This window comes from Rousettus aegyptiacus, unplaced genomic scaffold (assembly GCF_014176215.1).
Source record: "Rousettus aegyptiacus isolate mRouAeg1 unplaced genomic scaffold, mRouAeg1.p scaffold_m13_p_17, whole genome shotgun sequence".
NCBI lineage: Eukaryota > Metazoa > Chordata > Mammalia > Chiroptera > Pteropodidae > Rousettus > Rousettus aegyptiacus.
Window position 1 is genome coordinate 21,719,636 of NW_023416292.1, and position 24,872 is coordinate 21,744,507.

The 24,872-nt window shown below is 49.0% G+C and overlaps 1 protein-coding gene across 4 annotated transcripts in view; it reads right to left on the reverse strand.

The window, feature by feature from the left end:
• The window catches only part of POU2F1 (POU class 2 homeobox 1), a 94,308-nt gene extending 76,722 nt beyond the window's left edge, over positions 1 to 17,586 (reverse strand). For 2 of the 4 annotated variants that reach the window (XM_016148548.2, XM_016148545.2), the window contains exon 1: positions 12,923 to 13,020. In XM_016148548.2, the coding sequence (XP_016004034.1) occupies positions 12,923 to 12,983 (61 nt within the window). In that variant the 5' untranslated portion in view covers positions 12,984 to 13,020. Of the gene's footprint in view, positions 1 to 12,922; positions 13,021 to 15,563; positions 15,794 to 17,273 lie in introns of those variants that run through there. The other 2 variants (XM_016148547.2, XM_036234697.1) reach the window with 2 other exon arrangements.
• Positions 17,587 to 24,872: the final 7,286 nt, after the last annotated feature.

A 24,872-nucleotide genomic window follows, 5' to 3' on the forward strand; every position in this document is an offset into this window, starting at 1 on the left:
GAAAACGCGCTGTTTCTTTTCGACGATGTCGTCTACACAGCGGGCAGTTCCGGGCGAGCAGCTCTGGCTGCGGCTGGAGCTCTGCGAGGTGGACAGGAAGCGAGGCCCAGACCAGGCGCGGGAGGGCACACGCGTGCGGCCCCGGCGACGAGGACCCCGGCCCGTGCTGCGCCAGGACCCAAACCCAGGTCGGCTCGGTTCTGGAGTCCGGACGCGCCCTTTCGCTTCCTGACGGGAGACGATATCCCATCAATCCAGAGACGGTATCACCAGCAGAGAACCCAAAGCCACGAGAAAAACACGCTCTGTCTTCCTGGGAAGTAAATTTTACTCAAACTTGAACCATTTTAAATATTTGATCTATAAAACAAACTCCAAGATATTAAGAGAATAAAAAATTCATAATCACTAACTTTAGATTACATGGGCCATCACATTTTTTCATTCTGTGACAGCCGCAGGCTCTCCTAAGGATACAACAGTGTCCTCCTCTGCCACCAGAGGTACCTATACAGAAGAAAATCTGAGAAGCGAAAATCATTCCGTAAATACTTTTTGAGCACCAAATCCATAACAAGCCTGTGTTAAATGTCAAGGATACAATGTAGTCCCTGAACTCACAAAGCTTAAGCTGTTCTAAAAAAGAGAAACAAATTAACAACTAAAAGTGCTAAGATAGATCCCTCGGTCCACAGAAACAGAGGAGAGGCATCTACCTCCCATTTGGGAATTCCCAGGGGGTGACCCAAGCCTGCTCTCATCCCTTGGCTGCTTCTTAAAAGAGATACAGAAATCAATTTGTTGGCTGGGATGAGCGTCAGGGAGGTACTCATGGAAACAGAATATTTAAAAAGTTACAAACTTTCAGGAAAACCACAGTCTTCTGAAAGGGCCAGAACCAGTACAATAAAACAAAAAGAAATCATTGTTCTACATTACACTGGAAAGAATATTCAGAAAAAAAATTAATATGATGCCTGAGAGAGTAAAAATATAAAAATTAAAACAATGAAATTTTTCATCAGCAGAGCAAAAATTTAAAAGAGATTGAGGGGAAACTGACACAATTAAATACTATAGATAAAATATACACTGTACATAAAAATACAGAGTGGTACCTCTCCCAAGGGCCACCTGGCGACATGTACAAAATTTTCAAATGTAGAAGGATATTTATAACTATGGGGGAAAAAATCTTAACATCAAAAGAGATCAAGCAAATAGGTTGGTCTGTCAATACAGTAAGATGTTGTGCAACCATTATAAAGAATGAAGATGTGAAAAACTGTTAGGTAAAAAAAGCAAGTCGGGCTCATTTTTGAAGAGCTGAAACCTGAAGACAAGTTAATACAGTCCTGCCTCATAGGACAAGCACTGGTAACACGTGCCCTCTGCCAGCTGCCCTGGGCCTCTCTGATGAACCCAGGAATCACCCGTGACCAGCTACGGCCACCCTGAGCAACACAACCATTGACTTATCGTGTGTTATTCATGCCACTAGAAGTCTTTCAACTGAATAAAGTTCAGAGATGTTAAAAAAAAAAAAGGTCAGCCTTGTTGTTACCCAGAGACTTTCTGTTGTTGCTTGTTTTAACCTGGGTAAATACTCAGGAACAGGGAGCCACGCACAAAACACGAAAGGGCAGGTTACGTAACAGGAGGTAACAGTGATCCCTTTTCTACACTACGTGCGCGCACACGAGGCGCTGGCGCACACGGGGTGTGACGTGGATGAGTGTGTGCACCGCGCACCAGGCCATGTGTGCATTCCAGAACAGGGCCCAGTAAGTGAGCCGGAGGCACACTGGCCCTCACAGCAGCGTGTGACTCTTCAGGTGCAGTCCCAGCCACAGGAGCGAACTGCTCGGACACCACAGTCCAGCCCCCTAAATCACACGCGAGTTCTCCGGCGACACTCAAACGTCTGCTCCTCTTTCTCAGGCGTCAGGGACGTCGCCGCTCACGTCAAGGAGTCCTCGCCCACTCCCTTCTGACAGTGACTGGCATCCGAGCGTGCACACGTCGGTCTGCCAAAACAGCATTCTTGGCTGGATGCACGAGGGAGCACTGGGGGATGGGGGGGGGGGCTCGGCAAGGTAGTGAAAAGAAACATCCCTCAGACACAAACAGCAGCATGACTAGACCGTGACTCGGGGCACAAGTCACGGCGTGCGCACGCCTGGGGACGCCAAAGCCATGAAGCACCCGACTTCTCAGAAGCGCGCCCCCTCCTCTGAGAGCTGCGCCCCACTGCGTCCCCAGTCTGGCAGCAGCTCAGCAGGGGAGCAGGGGGTGGCAGACAACTCCACGGGAGTTGCCTCTTTGTCAATTTTAAGTCACAACTCATTTGAGAAACATTAAAATATTTTAAACACATGTTAATCCAAGTAATATGTAACCACGGTAACTCCTAATTTCCTATCTAGCCAACTGGGTCACAAAGAAATGTAAATGATGCCCCAAATGAAAATGATCTGGGTGGTATCATCTGCACATAGCTTCAGTTTAAAATATAATTCTTAAGAGAAATCCAAAATGTTCAGGATGTGTAGGTATTGGGATCAGCAGTCTACACACAAATAGCTTCAAAATATTTCCACAGTCTACATCTGGAGATGGCTGAGAGCCAGGTTAGCCTTAGCTCTGTACCAAGTGTCCAGCTCTCCAAACTGCGGACCGAGATGAGCGCACGTCCCGGACGTGGGGAGAGACGCTGGAGGAGCAGTCGCTAAACACCTGACCATTCGACTGACCTGAAGGAGAAGCCAAGGGCTAAGAGCATCACAATCCTCTCCACTGTCGACTGCCACGGCCGAAATGGGTCAGAAACCTAAGGGGTGCCGCTTAGCCTCTTTATGTTGCAGGTTTCCTCACCTGAAAGATGAGGTGACAGTGTACACACCTCATGGGGCCACTGTGAAGATTAACATGGAAAGAAGTGCATGTAACGCGTTCAGCACAGAGACTCGTTAAATACTAGTAATACATTTGTTGGAAGGTGTGGAATCTTTCACAAACTTTGCCTGTGTATTTGGCCACTAAAAAGAACAAAGATCTTGAAAATCATCCTCAGCTCTTTAACTGAATCTTACTCTTCCTGGATCAGTCAAGCCAAACTTCAGTTCCTTGAAAGTGCTGTGTTTTCACTAGTATCAAGAATTACGTGCACGTCCTTCCTTCCGCTTAGAACACTTTCAAGCCCACTTCCGGCTCCCGGCATGGGACGGATCGACGTGCATTCGTCCTTCCTGCCTAAGCACTGCTTCCTCAGGGGGCCCTTCCCAAGCCCTGCTGCCCAGATGAGGGGTCCCTGCCTCATGCTCTGTCCCTGCCTTAGAGTATCCTGAATCTCGATTAACTACGAAAGTGTTATCTAACGTATGACTTGCCCCCAAAATTGTAAGCTTTGCGAGCGCAGAGACAGCATCTGTCTCATCACAGAGTACAGGGCTAGGAGCAGGAGAGGCTCTATCAATGTTTAGTAAATTAACTTAATGCGGAAGGGTCGGTCAGGATGGTTCACTATAACCCAGCCCACGTTCGCCGCAGGAACTCTGGCACTGCCTGACAAGCACTGTCCTTGTTCGTTCGCATCCAAATAAGATGAGTCGAGTTTAAAATCTAGGTGCAGTCTTTCCCGAGATCTCGTTTTGTTGCTTAGATAGGACCAAGCCTATCATGTTATATTCTTAACATGTCTTTTAAAATGGTGTCAGATGAAAACCAACCTCATCAAAGTGTCTGTTGCGTTTACTGGTCTTCATTCAAGATGTTTCTGAAGAATTCCACAGCTTAAAATCGTAAAAAAAAAAAAAAGGAAAAAAGGTATGAAAACGACCCACGGTTTATCAGTGAGAACCCTGTGGCCGGCACAGGTAAGTGCTGCTCAGCAGGGGAGAGCGGCCGGCCCGGCACGCGGCACCGGACACGACGCGGTGCCCAGTTCTGCTGTCCCCCGGGTGCACGGAGAGCCGCTGCTTACGCATTGCTAAGCAATAATCCTGAAATGCAACAAATACTCGTTCGATGCTACTGAATCATTTGAAAGACTTCTTAGAACTGTGGGTCGCCCCTCCTGCAGCAGCACCTGGGGGTGGGGGGGGGGCGGCCTGGGCCTCTGCATGCTGAGAAAGCTCCACGGGCGATCCTCACCCCAGTGAAGGCTGCGAACGCCCAGTTCACTCCACTGAGCACTATTTGCTGAATGTCTACTCTGTCCACAGCAGCGTTTCTGCTCAAGGCTCTTAGGAGGAGCAAGATTAACTTACACAAACTCAGAGGGAAAAAAAGACTGATAACGAAGTGCTGAATTAGCTAGATTCAGAGAAAGCAGGATGGGAGCACAGGCTTGAGAGGAGAGCTATCAGCGGAGACAGAAGGACGGACAGATGGATAGATCGGTCCCTTATGACTGAGGGAGGGCAGTTCCCCGCCGGGCCCACCGGCGGGAGTCCCAGGGAGGCCCTGTCTCCGGGGCCCCAGGGAGCGGCGGGAGGGCACTCTCCCGCCCCTGCGCCTATTTCCATTGGAACGGCTCCATTCTTACCTCTCGTACATTCCATTTCTGCCTAAAACTCATTTTAAAAAGAATTCCAATGGCTTTTAAAAATTTGAAAACTCTCCTATTTACAAATGTAAAAGAAAAAAAGTCCATGGCGAAGTACCTCATCCCAAAGTCACAAAATTAATTAGTGACCTAGGACCCAGGTCCTCGGCTCCCAGCACCCCTTTCCCTGGACATTCCAAGGGAGGGGACGGGGAGGGCCCCGGAGCTCAGGTTCTCCAGAGCGTCCCCAGCAGCAGCTCGACACCTCGGAGCCACCGCTCTCAGGTCACGTGTCTCGCCCGGGGCTGGGACCGTGGAGGGGGCTGGAGAGAGGAGCCCAGCAAGCATCAGAATAACGCAGCCACCCGCCAGGGACAGCACTTCCACACAGCTGTGGGAGAGTTTTAAAAAATCAAAACCCATAAATGAAACACTGTGTGTGCAGTGGACCCATCGGGGGACTTCCTGGGTGGCACTGTGGAGTCATGCTCTTTGAGGAAGTAGTGAAAGATAAGAATGCAGGGCGGGCGTGGGGCCAGGTGACAAAATGGCCTGACACCCGGGACCAGTCTGCGGGGCTCTGGGGAGCGCAGCAGGGGCGCCTCCCCCCCCCACCCCCGCCCCGCAGCCGCCTCTCCACGCGGCACAGCAGACGCTTGTGGCAGGGAGACTGGCAGCACCGCGGGGCCCCCGCGACCCCCCTTCTCCCGCGGCGCCCCTCGGCCCGCCGCGCTGCTGAGAGGACAGCCGCCTGGGAGGTGCCAAAGCCAATTCAGCATTTGGCCTCGGTGCTCCGTGCACACGGCAGTGGCGTGAGCGTAATCATCTCAATACTAGCATTTACGTGTGCATCGCACACTTGCTCAGTAAAACTTTGTCCTGAAGTCAATTCATAACCTAATCGGACCCACCCGATCACGTCTCCAACGACATGTCTGAAGCTGAACCCCTGCCTGCTCCTCTGCCCACGTCCCCCCTCCAGCCAGCACTGCTCTGCTCCCCACAACCTGAGCTCAGAACTGACGCATCCCCTTTGGCTCTAACGAGCTGCGAAACACTTTAAATTAAGGGCTTTGATCATTGCTTGTTGAGGAAACATTCAGAGACTCCCCACTGCCTGCAGGCGCAGAGTCTGCTGTGCCCGAACGCTCTCAGTGTTCCTTAAGCACATGACCTTGGCTCAGTCGCCTCATCTGGGCTTTATTTTACTCAGCTATAAAATGGGTATAATGATACTTGCTTGAAAAAAACAACTGAAGTAATAAAAACAAGAGTGCTGCTATAAATTTTAAGGCACTATAAAAATATAGACATTGTTATTATGCTGCGGTTATGGTAATTTTATTTTATTTTATACCTGTCTTGCTCCAGGAAAGGCTATAGGGGAGCCCACATAAAAAGACACAAACGAGAGTTTAAGATGGAAGCAATAAAAGAAATACAAAACAAAAGGTAGAGACATAAAATGGAACTGAGAACAAGGCTAAGAAAAATGCATGCCATAACTGCCTATCTAATCTTTCGGGTTAATAATTTGGCCTAAACACTGTTGTTTGATTTGGGGGGGAAAAAAAAAAAACTAAGTCAGTTAGGGAATTCAGGGTTTAGAAGACTAAAAATGAAACCTCTGGTCAGAAATAAAACTGTTCCTACGGTAAAGAGCGGCGAGACTGCCTCGCGCAGGTCCGCGTTCCTGACGGAGCTGGACAGCGCCCCCAACATTCTCTGCTGTGATTAGACTGCAAGCCCCCTGAGGTCAGGTAATTGTCTTATTATGCTCATATGTCTAACAGAACTTAAAGCAGCCAAATAACCACAAGCCATAATTGTCATATACTGGTTCCCAGGGGTCCAATCTCTCCTTTCCTACTGCAGTCCATCTCGCACATCACGTTAATCTTGAAAGATCATTTTTATCACTAGATTCCCTATTTCAAAAACCTACACCAGCGTTCCCGCGCAAAGAACAAATGCCTCATTCTTCACCCTTACAGCACAATCTGGACCACACTCTGCCCCCTGCAATGCCCTTCTGGCTTCTTATTCCTCTGAAGTCTTTTTGCCCTTTAAACTCAGCATAAAATCTCACCTTCTACTTGGTCTCCCCTGACTAGCAGCAGTGGGGCAGAGGGAGAGGCTGGGGAGGGGGAGATTGGAGAGTTGGAAGTCTGATGTTCTCATCCGTTACTCAATTGTTAAGAGACTGTGGGCAAGTCACTAACCGCTATGAGAACATTTCCTTGTCTGTCAAGTCCACGGGTTTAGGACTGGGTGCATCTGAATTACCTTCCAGAGCTAACAGTTCTAGGATGCTTGGTTCCTACACCTTGGACACACCCTGATCTCTACTCTGATTATTATCTGTTACATATTTTAATATGTAATTACACACATTGTCTTTTAAATTTCTCTGCTAAGGAAACATGGACTCCTCCACAGCAGAGTCTTATATTCCCTTGTTATCCCCAAAGGTAACTGGCATAGGACCAGGTACGCAACAGGTGCTCTCTGTAAGTGAATATTTAAATAATTATTTTTATAAGATTGCTTATAATATACTTGCTGCAGTATGACTCAGCAAGAAAAAAACACATTTTTTTCATTAAGCAGACCTTTAAAATAAGTGTACTAAAACAAGAAAATAGCTAAATCATTTTTCTCTAAAAAAAATTTTCACTCTCTAGGTTACAAAGCCAGTCCTTACACCTCCATTACTTAAGGTAACCACAGTGCCAAACACAAACGAGTTTACACAACATAATGGTCACTTTTCAGACATTCCTGTTTGTACCTGGTATTGCAAAGAGAAAGCTCACTAATGGGAAAAAAAAAAAAAAAAACCATAAACCCTACCATAATTTTTATTACTTCACTGATTTTACTTTATACAGTACTGCTATGAGTCCAACATAAAACCCAATAAAGTTACACAGAGAATTATGAAATAAAGCATGTGACAAATTAAATTGTACTTGCAATGACTTTCAATATTGCAGGCTAAGTAAAGCTACCACTAGGAACGCACATACTGAGCTTAGTTTTGTGCTTTTCACATTGTCATTTTTTATAATTATTATTAATATTATGTATCTTTTTCCGGATGAATACCCAGGTTCCTGGACAGTACTTTAAAAAAGAATCTGATAAATCCAGAGGCTTGCTCATTCTTCTTTAGTCCTTTCACCAAAGTCTAAGCAACACTGAAAACCTGCGTAGTAGTTTAACTGGGGGGGTGGGGGGGGGGGCGGGACGAAGGAGCTGTATCAATCACAATACAAACAAGACGTCCCATCGATGCTCAATAAATTAACACCCAATAGAAACCACACAGAACCCTATGTATAAACTGTGCGCGTTACATGTAAAGAGCTTCTTCAAATCGAAGGCTCTGAAACGCAAGACGAGTCTCACGTTCCGATTCCAAACACACTGTGACCGGATCAGGAGGCCGGGCAGCGGCTCCACTCACGGTCCTTTTGTCTCCACCGCTATTGCTCCCGAAATAGTCCACAGGGCGCACCGCCAGCTCAGAGCAGTTAGAAATGCTCCAGTACGAAATCAAACCGATTTGTTCCTAAGAATAAATACAAGCCGACGGAGTTATCCGATTACCTTTGTTCACAAAATGTCAACAACAATGTGCAAAAACGGTCAGCAAAAGATTGATAAGGAAACTGCTACCCTCTCTGAACCAGGACTGTCACCTCTCTCAACCTCGATTCCACTCAAAAAGATATTTATCTTATTTAAGCAACATAAAAAGATAAGAAAAAAGCAAAATTTTGGCCAAAAGAGCTTTCTCAAAAGGGAAAAGGAGGAAAAAATTGATCCAGAAGGGGCACAGAACCTCGAGTAAGGCGGGTGCATAACAATCCGGCTCACGCCCTCACGCCTCTTATTAGATTTCCTTGAAGAAACAAACAAGCGTGTTTGCTCAGGCCTTTAACACTAAAGGAGGCAACAGCAACAGGACATGGGTGACCGAAAAGGGGCATGTTTTGTCTGTGCTCTAGCTCTATCCTGTGAGCGGTCACTATCTGAATAGTTCTAAATGCAATCACTTCCACTAGATGAATACAGCTCTGTTTAAACGAGGTTTCATAGTCTACGAGCCACACAAACTGTATAGCTGAACCAACACTGTTGTATTAAAGCAAATTAACGACATCACGCATCAATATTTTTAAAGTGCCTGAAAGAAGACTAACGTAAAGACTGGACGGAGCTGCGGGTTTTCAACATAAGCATGAAGCAAAAACAACCGATAACAAGAAGGCAGTCATCACTACGTAATTACAGTCTCCCTGGTACAAACAGATATTCGTGAAAGTGAGTGACCAATTTTAAAAACATAACTAAATTCAAGATCAAGCAGTACAGATTCAAGAAACTTCGAGTATTTCATTTTTAATGAAAAACACGAAAGATAACACTTCATTTCCAGTTGTCATTTTAGAACCACCTGCTTATTTGAGGCTCCTTTAAACATCTCTGGCGGCTTGATAATATCAAGGCAATTGAATTGAACATTTTGAGTCCTTAACTTATTTCGAAATCTACCAACCAGGTGAATAATATATTAACAATTACTTCAACCTAGGCAGCAATGCAACACATTTCATTTCTTCTGCTTTATGCTGCCTATCGATGCAGACTATAGTAAATGAAAAAACTGGCAGAATACTACACCATTTAAATCTGAATACTAGTTGCTGTTTGTATTTTCCTGCACTACTGGGATTTTTGACAATGATAAAATAAAAGGAATTAGAAATTAGTTTAGACGAGAGGTTAAAAATTACTTGTACAGTAATGGTTAGAAACAGAACAGTCCTTTTAGAAATTAAAAACATTTGGCCAGCTGTCACATGAATTTTCCAAACCTAAATTCAAAAGCACCATTATAATAAATAAGTGGGACAAGTTAAGAAGGAAGTGACAATGGGTATTCCAAAAACTTATGGGAAAGCCACCTGACAGCCGCAAAAGGAGACAGGCAGGTTACAATTTATGAAGCCTCGAAAGGAACATAAAATACTCCCTCCAGCTTGGCTCATGAGCTAGAGATAAGAAAAGAAGAACAGCAATTCTACCACATCTCAAGGCACTTCAATCATCATTTAAATGTGATTTTAAAAGCCTAACAGGAGAGTCTACTAATACATCAAAATCATATGCAGGATACCTCACAAAGAAAGGTATTTTAAAAATCATTTCTCAACCAAAATCAAATGCACAAACTTGTCCAGACTAATTTAAGACAAATCCAAAAAGAATTCTGAATTACATTTTAAAACACTGTTTGCAAAGCACATGTTTTCCTGTAAGTATTCTACCTTATTTTAAATGCGATAATTTCCACCTAAAAGAATATCTAGTCCTAATTCTCTTCAACTTCACCTTATTCATTGAAATAGGTCTGAAGGCAAATGGTCTCTCCTTCAGCCTGGCCTGTTCTCTGATTAAGTCGAAATCCAGCTTCTTATGGAGTCTGGGGATCATGAAGACCCTGTCTAAGATGAGCACGTGCCTGGGTCACTTCCGATGACATGTCCTTAAAAGCCCATAGTCTCCATTTGAGAATCTGAGGAGATGGATTTGTACGACAGCATGGAAAGCGGACCAGAACATAAGGCCTGCTAGCAATACTCATCCTTCTCCGGACCACGAAGGCTGGGACCGTGAGAGTCTGTTTGTAAAATGCAACGTACATTTCATCCCCTCGGATAAAATATCTACAGCCTGGGTGGTGGTTAAATTACAGCTATAAAGGAAATTGTCCTGAGATAAATGGTTTCCCTATGAGAAGGTTTCCCTGCTACACTTCACCTCAGGACAATAAATCAAATTAACTGCACCTTGTCCTCTGTCCAATGACATCACCAGTTTGCCCACATCTTGGGAATCGGGTGCAAAAACATAGCCACTGAAGGCAGGAAATCGCGCTCCGGCTTTTTGCCCACCGGCCTCCTGCACGGGGTCTCTGGAGTGGCTGAGCACCTCGCTCCGCTGGATGCTACAGATTTCTCCCTGCTGCCCTCGGGGCCTGTCTACTGGACGCAAACGGTGAGGGTCCTGTATCTGCAACTGGCTTGCTTTTATGGCCTGTTAATCTAGACTTTTGTTACAAATTAAACTGAAGACTGATGGCTCACAAAATAAGTAGCTAGCAACTGACCATAAAGGGCCTTAACATAATTTCAGAGGTTTAATACATCAGTGCTGAACAACGCTCGTGACCCTTTTTCCTCTACTAGAAGTTTAAAAAAAAAAAAACTATTGACGAGGAACAACGCCGTGATATTAAAAAGCACACAGCTATAGAAAATAAAAAGGAAAGAAAACTTTACCAAGGGAAAGACCAAAAATCAAAATAATTGTTTCTTCTGAGTAGCAAAAGTGAATTTGCCTTTCACACACCAACTGTCTAAACCTACATAAAACATAAAATCAATTGACACCTTAAATAAGAGGGGTGGGTGTGCTGGGAGGGGAGTTAAGTTCCAATATCAGAGGAAACACAATGACGTGTTTATTCTTCTATTCTCACTCATTTAACCGTGACACAAACCCTCAAAGAAAACATAACTCCATTTCTGTCTTGGGGAGTGCTACAATTCAAAGAAGCAAATCTATGACAGAGACAGCACAAAATTTATATCGGCCGCATTTTAAAGTCCAATAAAGAGATTAAAAAGGGAGCCCGCGGCCCCGAGAAATTTTAAAAGTGCCGTCAACTGGAATTTCTAAACCACTTAGCTATTCCACAACTCCTAGCAAAAAGAAAAGGTTGGTTTCACAAGCACTACAGACCTTCGAAAACTTGAAAGTGTTTAATTTGGGGGTAGAAGCCAAGGGGCAGGGGGGAGCTATCACCAAAACAAAGTGATTTATGTTGTAATCCCAAATAGGCTTCATTCGCCCCTGAAAAGCAGACAGATTTTTTTCTCCTTAGGCCCAGTATCACTGCAAACTGGAAGAAAGTCTGTTTAAAACAAAACGGGAGCGAGTTGATGCTCAGCTAGAAGCTGCTGTGAGGTCGGTGAGGCCCCAGGAGGGCCCGCCGCGCTCGCGGAGGCGGGGGGCGTGTGGAGCTGGTGGGGGTTGTCATTTCGGTTATTAGTAAATAAATCAAGCGGCAGAGCACATGAGGCCTAGGCAACTGTGGAGGCGCCCGGGCCCCGCGCTCCCCCTTCTCTTCCCAGCACAGCCTGGGTTTGATCTCAGAGCCCTGCGGATTGCCAAGGAAAAAAAAAAAAAGAATCATATCGAACCACAAAAGCACATGGGGCGAATGTAAAATATAAACACGGCGTTGGGCTGTGAGTGGCTGTTATTAAAGGTCTGAATTACTAAACATGAGAGGCGGGGAAAGCCAGGCGGCCATTTCAATAATATAAACCTCCCCGAATTAGACATTATTCAAATGAGAGCGGCTCGGCGGAGCGGCGGGCAGGGAGGACCCGGCCCCCCGCAGGACCGCGGCAGACCGGGGCGGGGGTCCCGGGCCCCCGCCTGCCCGCGGGAGGGAGGCCGGGCGTTAGCGCCGGGCCGGGGCCGGGGGCCGGGGCGCTGCGGCCGCGTTCGGGGCCCGGGGCGCTGCGGGGCCGCCGGCCACAGGCCCGACGCCCGGCCGCGCCGTGCGGGCCGAGGAGGGGGCGCGGGGCGCCCGGACCCCGCGCCGCCGGGCAGCCGCGGCCGGCCGGGCAGGGGCTTTCCCGGGAGCCGCGGGGCGGCCGGGCGCTGGCCGAGCGCAGGCGGCGGCCCAGGGCGTCCCCTCCGAGGGGGACTTCCCCGAGGGTCCCGCCGCCGCGCGCGCCTCCGGAGCGGGCCTGCTCGGGTCCGGCCGCCACCAGGGCCGGGGCCGCGACCCCGGCCCGGACCCCAGCCCCCCGGGCCCCGGGCCCCCGGCCGCCCCACTCCCGGGCACGCGTGCGGCGCCCCGGCCGCCGGGCTCGCTCCGGGCCGCCGCGTCCCGGCATTGTGCGCCGCCGCCCCCGCCCCCGCCCGCCGGGCCGCCCGCCGCTATGAATATGTAAAGCGCCGGCATTGTCCTCCTCGGCCCCGGCCCCGCCGCGGACCCGCTCGGGCTCGGGCGGCGCAGGGCCGCGCCGGCGGGCGGCGCAGGGCCGGGCCGGGCGGCCGGCGGGCCGGGCCGCAGCCCCCTCCGCCCCGGGCGCCCCCCGCCGCCGGCCGCCGCGAGCCGCTCTCCCCCTCCGCTCGGCGCCCGGCGGGGGCTCCGCGCTCCGCGGCCCCCCAGCTCCCCGCCGTTAATTATAATAATCCTGAGTACTAATAAATTATGCTAAGTCGCGGGGGGGCGCGGGAGCCGGGCTCGAGTATGAATATGAATATGTAAAATGCCGTAATGATTACCTGCTGCTGCTGCCGCCGCGGCTGAACTCTCATCTTGACTCGCTGCTCCTCCGTCCGCCATTTTGAATATTTTAACCAAAATCGCCGGGCCGATAAGCCCTCCCTCGCTCCGCTCCCCTCCCCCGCCCGCCCCTCCCGCGCCTTCCTCTCCCCCGGGCGCGCGCCAGGGGGCGCGCGAGGCCGCCCCGCGGACGAGCCCCGCCCCCTCCGCACGCTCTGCGCACGCGCCTCGCGGCCGCGGCCGCCCCTCCGCCGCCCGAGCGCCCTCAACCTGCCAGTCACCCCTGCGCTCGGGTTTTTCCGTCTCGGCTCTGCACATGCGCGGCTTTCTCCACGCGCCTCAAGGGCGGCCGGCGCATGCGCGACCTGCACCGGGCTCCCTGCCGCAGCGTAACCTGTGCAGTGCAGGAGGTGGAGCACCGGTGCCTCGTGCGGCCCTCCCGACCTGCTCCGGGTCCCGCAGGGTCAGGGACATGCTAAAGGAGGGGCGGGAAGGGCGCTGCGGCCCGGAGCGTGGAGGCGCGGACCGTGTCCGGGCGCGGGCCGCCCCGCGACCCCTCCGCCGCGCACTCTTTCGGGTTTTCCGCGCGGTTGACTCGCCGACCGCGAGGCGGGGCCGCGTCCCCGCTAGGTGACTTCCGGCCCTGCGGGCAGGTAGGGCGGAAACGCCCGCCGCAGGGGCCGGGCAGAAGCACCTGCTGCGACCCGCGCCCGCGTCCCGCCCTAAATTTGAATCCGGGCGAGTCCCCGCCCCCAGCTCCGCCGGAGCGGGAGAGCGGCGGGCCGAGGCCAGGGGAGCATCCTGCGTGGCCTTAATTAGCCCACGTCTCTTCTGCTCTACTTGTCTCCAACGCCCGGCCGCTTCCTCGCCAGCAGGGCGTCTGGTCGAGGCGCTGATTTCCGCCCTCGCCTCCTTGGGCTCCCGCGCCTGACCGCCGCTCCCCCGGCCCTAGCGGCCCGGCTCCTTCCTTTCGCTTAGGAACTGCTTTTAAAAGCCAGCGGAAGACCGGGAACTGATGACCTAATAAATAATAACGTCGTAATCAGCAGTAGCTTCATCGTGAGTTTTACTTTGCTGCTCTTCCCAGTAGATAGAATAGACATTTCCCATTGTCAGTATCCTTATTTTAACTAATGTTCAAAGATTTCTTTAACTTGAATGGTAAATTTACCTGGACAAGACCTAGGTCTGATTATTTTACTAAGTCTTAAGGCCCAAGATTTTTTTTTTTTTAAGAGTAGAAAAACGTTCATTTCATGGTAAGCAAAGAAACGTTTTAAAAAATCAGTTCGAGATGCTCTATCTTGAAGAAATGACTGTAGAGCTTAAATTGGGCTGAATTGCAGGTTCTACACTGAAGGAAAACCGATGTCTAAGAGAGCAGTTGTTTTAAGGGCTAAAGTTTTAATCATGGGTCTTAACCTGGTTGTTGAATTCCTTACACTGTGCAAACACAGTTAAAACTATTGTCAGTGACAGCTGCTGAATTTGAGGTGGGACTGATTTATTCAGGGTAATTAGGCCTTAGGGTGTGTACATGATTGTTTACACCAAATAATTGGGCCACCCTGTAATCTAATTATTTCAAGCCACACCAACCAACCTACAGTTAAGGACATTGAAATTTTAATCATGTTGCAATTAATCTGGAAATGTGGCCTAAATTCTATTCGCCAGCTTACCATGGATCAGTCTCAGAATCACCAACCTATCTGAAAGGTTCGGTGTATGCCGCCGCTGTCGAGGCAAAGAATTTGAAATCGTCTTCACTGTGAAAAAGAATCCAAATACCCTTAGTAAATTCCTGTCTTCTGTTTAATATTTAGTTTCTCTTCAGTTCAAAAAGTAAATTAATGTCATTATTTCATTTCAATAAAAAATTTTCATGGAATGAATATTGAAGTAAAGACAGCTCTGTGAGAAAAAAAATAGTTTAAAATAGCCTGTATCAATGATTCATTTTCCTTTTGGTGAAAATATTCGTTTCCAAATGCTTGCCTGGGGCCTAGCACGGTTTCCCCAGGGATAGTGGGTACCCACAAGTCCTTGTCGAGTAAAAAATAATGACTAGTACAGTTATATACATTAGGATGCTTTTTTAAAATTGATAGTCATTTAACACCTATTTATGAACATCTGCTTTCTGCAGTAAACTTTACTAGGCGCTAAGGATACGAATATGTGTAGGAAGACACTGCCTGACCTCAGCAAACTCACATGTATCAACTTTTTTTTTCAAAGCCTCACAGCTTTGGAAAGTAGGAAATCTGTCTATCCCAATTTTCAAGAATGGGGAAATTGAGATATAGAGATGTTACACAACCTGGCTGGATCAGATCCTCAGGGTCTGAGCTGCCATTCACCTGTGGGGGCGGGGCCGCCAGCTGCTCCCGGCGGCAGCAGCAGGATCAGGGATCAGCCACAGACGCTTCAAGCCCAAGCCCCATCGGAGCTGTTGGATCACATGGCCCAAGGGCTGAGCATCTTGCCCAGGACTCTGGACCTATTGAAGAGTCTTCCCTTGTTCTGGGCCTCTTTCCAAACTAACAGCCTTTCGGTCACCTGGCAAATGGGTCAGAGTAACAGACGGAAATGAGGAACGCGTTACCCGGGAGACGCAGAGGCCCGCTCATCCCTTACCGTTGTGTGTGAAGCACCCGGGCCTTGATCCCCTGTTCCTCCATGTTTACAGTATATCTGGAAGTTTTTCCCAGGACGAGTTTGACCCTGCCTCAGATACTTCCATGGTGTCCTTCCTTGAGCCTGCGGAGAGCGCTTCATTAAACTGATGAATATACCCTGATCACATATCTTAACATTCATAAACAGATGTCATACCTACTGACTTTAGCTGACTCCTACGATTTATGTACCTACCCTCAATGAACAATGTAACGTATTTGTACTTGTCAGAGAATGAACGCTGAAATCTTTACAAGTCACTACTCCTTAAAAAGTTCGATACTATTGTGGGAGAATTATCTGATGAATACGTAGTCCATTTTACCCTCTGGTTCCGGGTCAGCAAATTCATGACACTACAATTAACTACATCCCTTCCAAGCCCCTGGCCAACTTCTTTAATCCACAGCCCTTTCTGACGCTGAGCCTAGATTCTTACTGAAACATGATTCTTCCCAGTCAGAGCTTCAGGCAGTCATTGGCATCTCATCAGTGCTGGCATACAAGATGAAATCCATTTGTAATTCCAACTCTAGATACTCTTAAAAGCCAAACTGTCAGAAAGCCGTGCACTTGAAATACATTATTTTATCCTCTTGTAAGATCCTTTCCTAGAATTATGCTTTGGATTTATGTCAGCCTACATTAAATCATAAGAAGAAAAGAACTCTTGAGAAACACATCATATTTACTGTAGGAGTGTTTTTGGAGTGTCTTTCTTCTTTCTGAGGATTCTGAAGGGCAGAGATTAAGTAACTTGCCCCCAAGTTCATACAGTAAGGGACAGAGCTGGGAGTTGAACCGAAGAGTGCCTGGCCCCATTTCCTCTCTGCCTTTTCTCCCCAGGTCCCCAGATTTGCTCCCTGCCCCGGCTGCCCTCTGCCACCCGCCTTCCTCCTGCAGCCAGACACGTAGTCTTTCGCTTTGTTTCCATGAGTTTTGGTGCCTCGGTTTTTTCCTACATTCACGGATTCCATTTCTGCCCTTCCCGTTTTTTTCTTGCCTCTTTCTTTCATCATAAGCTTTATCTAGATTAGCTCTTCCTACATTTACTCATCAACCCATTACAGGCTGACATGTGCTCCAATCATTTTCCAGAAATTGCTTTATTGGAGTCACTGCCGACCTCCCCCACTGCCGGGTCTGATCACGTCTTCACTCCTCATCGTGCCCCATCTCTCAGCAACGTGACTGTGGTGACCATTCTTCCCTCTTCAAACCATCGCTCTAACTCTGGCTTCAACGCCAAATTGCTCTCCGATTTCCCTTCTTATCTCTCCAGCCAGGTCTTGCTTTTCTTCGCTGGATGTTCGTTTAACTGTCTCCCACGGGCACTCCAGGACCCCCCCTCGCCCTGTCCCTCCTCGCTGCTGCTGCCATTGCCTACCCCCACAATTTCAACTGCTGAGTCTCTACACCTTTGGTCCAGAGCTCTCCCAAATATACCAACTGTGTCGTCGTTTTGTCTCTTTTATTAAAGTATTCAAGAGCTAGGCTGTATCATTTTCGTTGTTTTCTGTTCTGTGAATGTTATAGCATGTGGCCTGGACAGAGTCTCTGCATGGCAATTTTAAAGAAAACGTCTTGTTTACTTCCTCGTATGTCTGAGTGGTCATCTATTGTCATGCGAGACATCTTTATTCTCTCACAAGCTCACCAAGCACCTACCGTGTACTCCACGGGGCTCCAGGCAAAACATTTCCTCTTGCTTGACTGACATCTTGGGATCAGTACACATTTAATTCAACCTTTTTATCTTCCAAGTGTAGGGGTGCACATTTCCTCAAATTTTAATATCTCTGAAAACAAGATGCATCTTACAAGGGATGTGATGAGAAAGCATCGTGTCATAACTAACTGGTGGCATTTTCTAAGGGTACATACAATAATGACACATCTTACGATCAATGGTATTTTAAATTCTTTGAACTACGGTATTTTACATTAAAAATGAGGTTTAAGATGCTTCCTTCTAATATGTTTATCATCCAAGAAATATTTAAATATTCTGAGTATACGAGCCTTTCGAAGGCAGGAAAGGAGATATTTTGAAGAAACTTTCCATAACGAGGGTGAAAAATAGAGCTTCCGTGGAGATGGTAGGTGTACACACCCCAGCATTTCCTGTGCTCTAGACATACAGCAATGATAGAGAAAACACGACATCAAAGAGAAACGAGCTCACAAGTTATTTTCACGAATCAGGAAGAACCCAGGACAGACCACGAGTGGGTCCGCTGCTGCGAGCCTGCCGGGCTGCAGGCTGGGAGGCCGGCGTAGTGCCGGGCGGCGGAGTCCCACCAAGGGGAGGATCCAGGCTCATGGCTCAAAACATGCCTGCTCTGTCGCCCCAGCACATACACACGCACACATGCACGCACATACACACGCACACATGCACGTATGCACACACGCACACACGCACACACTCAATTTTGTCATTGGTGGGTTCCTGTTACAATTTTATCTTGCATAAGTTTTATATAAATCATCTTAGAAACAAATTACATAAATTAAAAAATAAAGACTATGGCACTTTATAATACAGAGAATTCTCATGTTTGTCCCATTCCTCACTTGCCATCCCCTTAGGGAACCATTTTTTTAATATTTGCTTATCCTTCCAACATCTCTTCTTGCAACTACATAAATTCTTGTTTTTCTCCCTTTCTTACACCCAAGACAGCACAGCATACATGCGGTTCCGAGCCTCGCTCTTCTCACTTACCTGTGGACTCGGAAGACGGTATCCATCTCTTTTCGTGCCGTGTGTAATTCCTTGTGTGTGAACCGTGCTTTACTCAGCCAGGCCTCTCTGGCCGGACACAGGCGATTTTCAAATGTTTTCTGTTTCTCACAGTGTCGCATGAGCGAGCTTCTACCTGTGTCATTTTGCACTCCCACACACCTTTGTACATGGAAGCTGAGTAAAATTGCTGCCCAGCGGCTGCCCGGGGCTCCGGCTTTATAAGATGTTGAGGAGTCGTTGGCCAGCTAGGAGGACAAAGACGCAGACTCACAACCAGGAAGTGAACAGAACTGCTCGCTTTAATAAAAAACACGATTAAACAGTGAGAAAGAGAGAAAGACTTCAAAACAAAAACGCATATATGTGTGCATATAAATATCTATTTCAAAAACCATGTGCATTAATATATATTACATATATTTTAAAATATTAAATTTATATTGATTTACTTAAAAATTATATTCGATTTCTATTAAAGCAATTTATCTACTTTTTAAATTGAGTCTGTACCTCAAACCTAGATCAGGATCAGTTCCCAATGGATCAAAGTTTTAAATGTACAAAGGTAAAATTAAAGTTCTAAAAGAAAACGTAAATGAATTCCTTTATAAGAATGCTACTTAGCTATATTATTTTCAGAAATAAATGAAATTTAAGGAAAAATGAATAAAAATACATGACAAAAGGCTAATCCATCAAGAAGCTACAACAATTATGAATTTGTGCGCAACTAGCAGCCTCCCTTGAAATGTATAAAATAAAACTGACTAAATCACATGGAGAGATGGGCAAAATCACAGGCATGGAAGGTTTTAATAGAAAAGAAGTTTCTCCCTGTTATTACTCAACCGGAAACGTCAACTCACCATGACGCCCCTTCCCCTCTCATTACCATCAGGCGGGGGGGCCTCTCAGGTGGACCCCAAACTGTGCACACCGCGTACGCTCGCTCCGGCCGGGCTCGGCGGGCAGGGTGAGATGGAGCAGCAGATGTCCGCTTGCGTGCAGGTCTCAGGAGATTTCCGGGGGGGAAACACTCCCACAGGATCCAACGCAGCACACAACCCCCTGACAAACAAAATGAACGAAAACTTATTCTCCTTTTCATTACCCCTACGATAATAGGTTTCCCTATTGTCACCCCGATTATTATATTCCCAAGTATCCTATTCCCATCAACTAACCGACTGATTAACAACCGCCTAATTGCAATCCAACGATGAATCCTTCACCTCACGGCCGGGCACTGACAGCACGACCACACGTCCAAGCCCGTCTCGGTCTCTCAAGGGGAGAGGCAGCTCTGATCCGAGCGTGGTGGCCACTGCCCGGGTTAAACTTTCAGCTCCCGCCTGCGGACTCCTGTGAGGAGGCAGCTCTGGAAGCAGAGGGGACGTTGAAACGCGAGAACGGAAGCAGCCTTGGCCAGACGGACCAGAGAGCCCACCCCGCCCGGGGCGCCCAGACCGCGAGGACTGACGTTCTCGACGGGGCGTCGAGTGCAGGGGGCCGGGATGCTCCTCGACAGAGCCGACGCGCGGAGAAGGCACGTCCAGGCCGCGACGGGGGGGGGGTGCTCCCGGAGACAGAGGGTGCAGAATGGCGACGCCTCGGAGGCTGCATGATGTCCAGGGAGGGGACAGAGCGAGCCGGTGAGCTGAGCTCTGGCAGCAGCTCGCTCTGAGATGCACCCCGCGCTGCCTCTCACGCACTGTTTAACCTCGGGGCCGTTCTTTAGGCTCCTCCTCTGTAAAATGGGGGTCTTAGTGCTCTCTCGGGGCCCCCCTGCTGTTGCCGGTGGTGATGACTGTGGGACACGCCCACAAGGTCCCCCCAGAAACACCACAGAGACGAATCCTGCATGAGCCCGCAGTGGGGGCCAGGGCCGTGAGAGCCACGGAAGCCAGGGCTGGAGCACCGGCAGGAGGAGGGGGAGCAACCGAGCCTCCGCTCTGTTCTTCCACTTCCGCCCTCGATATTTCATGAAACCTGCTGGTTGTTCCCTTAAGAAAAGTTTAGGGGGCGGAGCCGTCACCGCTGTGGGTTAAGTACTTCACCGGTGATCCCAGAGTGGATGCATCTGACTCCCAACTCAGATATGGACTGGGGACAGGGAGTGGTTCAGAGGCAGCGGGAGGAAGGAGACGGCGGGGGCTTGGACCACCGGCAGCTTCCTGACCGGGCGGCTGGGGAAGAACTGTCCTGCAGGATCCTTCCTTCTCGTAAGACACACCAGAAGGAAGCCGGGGTCGGGGACGAGCACGGAGCCCAGCGGGAGCGTGGGGTGGCAGTCTCCAAATAGAGGGGACATAGGGTGGGGTATAATTGTGCATTGTCTCCCTTAAACATTACGCCATTCTTGGGAGGGAAAGATCGCCTCCACGACACGGCGGTCAGAGGCGCTGAGGTTCAGAGAAATTGAGTGACATGCCTGAAGTCACACGGGCCTCGACATTTGAACCCAGGACCTCCGTACGTCGGCTTTTCTCACTAAGCGAGCCTGCCCCAACTCAGGAGAGAGGAAACCTAGCATTTCCCATTGCCAGATGGTCCTGATAGCTATTTACTTTCTCATCTATTTCATATTATGATAATGTTTTCCTGGAATTGGATGATATAATACTAGAAATTGAAGATGTTTATTCGCTACAAAGATTACATGCAGGCTTCCTGTCATAATCAAGGGACATTGCTCACATTGGTTATGATTTCCAGTCTTCTTGTATATGATAATGCTCATTTTAGGAAATCTGTTTTTACTAAGCCTGCTGATCTTCAACAGGAAAACGGGCGGAGGCAGGACAGTGACATATCCGTTTGATATTTATCAGGTCTGGAGTCGATCTCAGATTTGTTTTCTGGGAAGCGTTGCACGTGATGAATGGTGTAATATTTAAATGGAACCGAGACGGCCTCTCTCGTAATAAAACAAATTACTCTGACGGAACTATTTGTTTTATTTCTTCATACAAAATTCATGTTTGAATTCCAGCTGGGCCCTGAGATTTTTAATTTCCATAACAAGTTTTTGGCATCCTTAAATTCTATACGTCGCTGCATTATGCTTTTGAGACCGTACGAGCTAATTAATTCAGAATATCAACTACAGTTTCCATGAAACGAATCGGAGGATGCCGGCGGGGTGAGGTGCGGGGCTACGATCACGTCTTCTCCTCACCCCGGCACCTTGGTCACACGCACACTGAAAATCACCCCTCTGAAAGGTCCTTATCCAACAACTCCAGTTTAAGGGAACACGGCTAAGACCAAAAGTTAATTTAAAATGCCTCCAAAAAGACGGAATAACTATCTAAAAGACTCGCACCGCATTGCTAGGCACATTTTTCCAACCCTCGGCCAGAAGCGAGAAACCAGTGTTTCCTTTTGCCTTTCTTTCTTCAGCAGAATTTTCACGAGAGTCACGTGACTTCTAGATCCAAAGCAGAACACATATCAAAGTAAAAGGCTGATGGGAGCAGAGTCCTAGAAACTGTCTCCCAAGGGGTGTCTATTGACAGCCCCAATGACAGCGGAAGGGGGCAGAGGCCCCAACCGTGGATCCAAGAATTCCGGAAGCATCCCAGCCTGGGCGCAGTTTACTCTGGGAGACCGCGGTCCTCCACGCGCCCTCAGATCCCGGGGCCTCGCCAGGCGGTGATAGGAGCAGCAGTCGGAGGACTCGGAGACGCCAAGGAATGGTTAACAAAAAGTCAGAGAAAAGTGGTCCAGGCTGCAAAACCGTTGACCGCCACGAGACTTGTAAAGAACAGCTGTACGGCAGAGAGACTGCGCTGTCCCCAGCGCAGGTCACGACTTAGGACGCTGCGGCCGCACTCTCCTCTGTCAGCCGCGTTGTCTCTGAACACAAAGGACAGGGAGGCACATGCCATGTGGTCAGCTGCGGCCATCAAAGGCCACACCGCTCTTTCTTCCCGCGGGAGCGACCTGCCTGACTCTGTAATCCTCACGCCGCGGGAGGGCCGGAGGCAGCGGACCCCACCCCGCTACTTAGCCCCAGCCACCTCTGAGAGGGCGGCCAGGGTTCTTACAGCTCTGCCCACTGCCTTTGTTGGCTGTTTCCAAGGTGACGGAGTGCTCTGTCCTTTGCTGTAAATAAAGACCAGAGCAGAGGGTCGGAGGGGGCCTGGCCGCCTCCTCGGTTAGCTGATGCCCAGTTAGCTGCTGTCCGCTTGGCGGCAGCTGCTCGCGAGGGCGGGCGTGAGAGGCGCGTTTCCCAGAGCCGCGCTTCCCGGGGGCGTTTCGTTTTGCTGTGTGCATGCGGAGCCTGGTGGGAGGCATTCGAGGGCCTCCGATTCCAGCCCTCGCCTCGCACCTCGAAACGTCTTCCCATCAGGAGCGGAATCGATTCAGATGCCGTTAAAGATTGTATTATGTGTCCCCATTAGTCACTGGCCCTCCCTGTGAGAGGGCTATGTGCGTTGTCCCCAGACGTTGGCGTGAGGCTGACTCGCTTTGCCCCAACGTGCTCTCCGAGGGAGCGAGGCGGGCCGTGTTCGAGCAAAGGTGTTGCGGCCACCTCACGGCTGTGCCGTGCGGATGTGTAGAGAGAGTGACAAACGAAGCTTGGTAGACACTGAGGTCCGGGGGAGTGCTGGTCACCACAGCCTAACCTAGTGAGAGCTGACTGATCACGTACCGGCAAGAACCGGACAGAGGAGGTAAATGGCAACCGGGCCGGGCGGGGCCTGCACCCCGGCCGGCTCTGCCCAGGGCACAGTGGTGGCTCGGCTTCGGGTGCGCATTGCAGGGATGCGGGCCCGCTGCCACCGGGCTCTCCGACGTTTAACAGACCATCAGGAATCCAGCTTTCGATGTGAATTCCACCAGCTTTTCAACATTTAGAATAAGTCAGTCCAAAGAATTCATATTCTGCTACCCAAAACCAGGCATCGGCTCCGGTCTGTAAACTCTGTCTTCTGCTCGGCAGAGCCCCACCGGCCTCCCTGCTGCCGACCGGGCTGTGCCCTCCTCTCTCCACCCCCTCCGAAAGGCCCCTTCCCAGGCCTTGGTCCCCTTCTCCCCCCATTTCCCCGGCCACACTATCAAGCCCGAAACTCACAGTCTATACCGTATCGAGCATTTCGCAGGGGCCTCCGACGTTTACCTTCTTACACAGCAAGCCCAGCCCCCGCGAGGCTACGAGCCCTGTGCCACAACGACGGGGAGCCCACGCCTTCGGGGCCCACAGACACGACAGGCCAGGTGTTCATGCCGACAGCTCGTCGGTTCAGACGAACACTCACTACCAGCGGTCCACTTCTGAGATTCTCGAAAACAAAGAATCAAGCCCAGAAGGAGTCAGGTTCTCAACGTTTACCTGCCTGTTTTTCTCACACTGACAGGTACATGAGCTTATTGAAAAACAAACAAGTAAACAATAACTCAGGTTCGAATGCTGCCACACGCAAATCTTGTTAACACCTGGGCTTCTTTGCAGATTAAGCCTTATCTGCAGTGACGGATGCAATTAGGGATATAAGATCAGGTTTGTGACAAGTATTTTCATTCATTATATGTGTGTGTGTTTTCTTAAAGTAGATGTTCAGTGCATGCATGAAAAAAAAAAAAGGCCAAGTAACATCCAACGGTATTAAACCGATTACTGCACTATATATGACCAGATCTGTGCTGGGAAAATAATGTCAGAGTCAAAGTAAATCACTTGGATGTGAATCATTTCCCTTTGGCAACTGAAATGAAACAACTCCCCGCGCCCTGTCCGACCCCTGCGACTCTGCCTGACGTTTCTAGCGAATGCCAGGGAGCACCTCGCTCTGTCACATTCGGCAAATGCGAGATGCTGGTGTCTTGTGACTGTGAAGCCGTATGGCCGTATGCCTAGGATGTTGCAGGACACTCTGATTTCATGTAATTTATCTTTTGAATAAAGGCCGTGTGTTAAGTATATAAGTAAATATGAAGTCACTTTATGTAATTGTAAGACGTATAATTCAACTCACAAGTGAGAAAACATTCTCTATTACCATTCGGTTCAATTCCACCAGCACTTATTGGCTGCTCCATGCTACGCCTGCCCCCAAACTGGGCCAAGGGGATCTCAAGGTAACAATGACGTAATCCTTGCCCTCAAGGATCTTACAGAGAAAATAATAAATTATGATTTGGCGATCAATGTGTAGCAATCACAAGATATTCCAACTACAAGGGAGCATATGACCTCGCTCGGTGTGGAGCTGGGACCGGGCCCAGCGGAGGAGACTTCTTGGCTGGGATTTGCAGGACGAATAGGAGTTCGCTGGGCAGGCATGTCGGGGGGCGGGCCCCGACGTGCCAGCCAGAGGAGCGGCCTGCCTGTGTTCTGGTTTCCTATTTAGCAAATTAGGATTGTCCCCTAGAGGTAACCGAATTGAGAACTTAAAAGAGAGCTGTTGGCTTAATGGTGTTTATTGTACTTCAGAAACATCTCTGGAATTTTAATTTTGGCTTAAAATACTCTCTAGCTAGTCTTAGTTGGAACAAAAATTTATTATTGGATA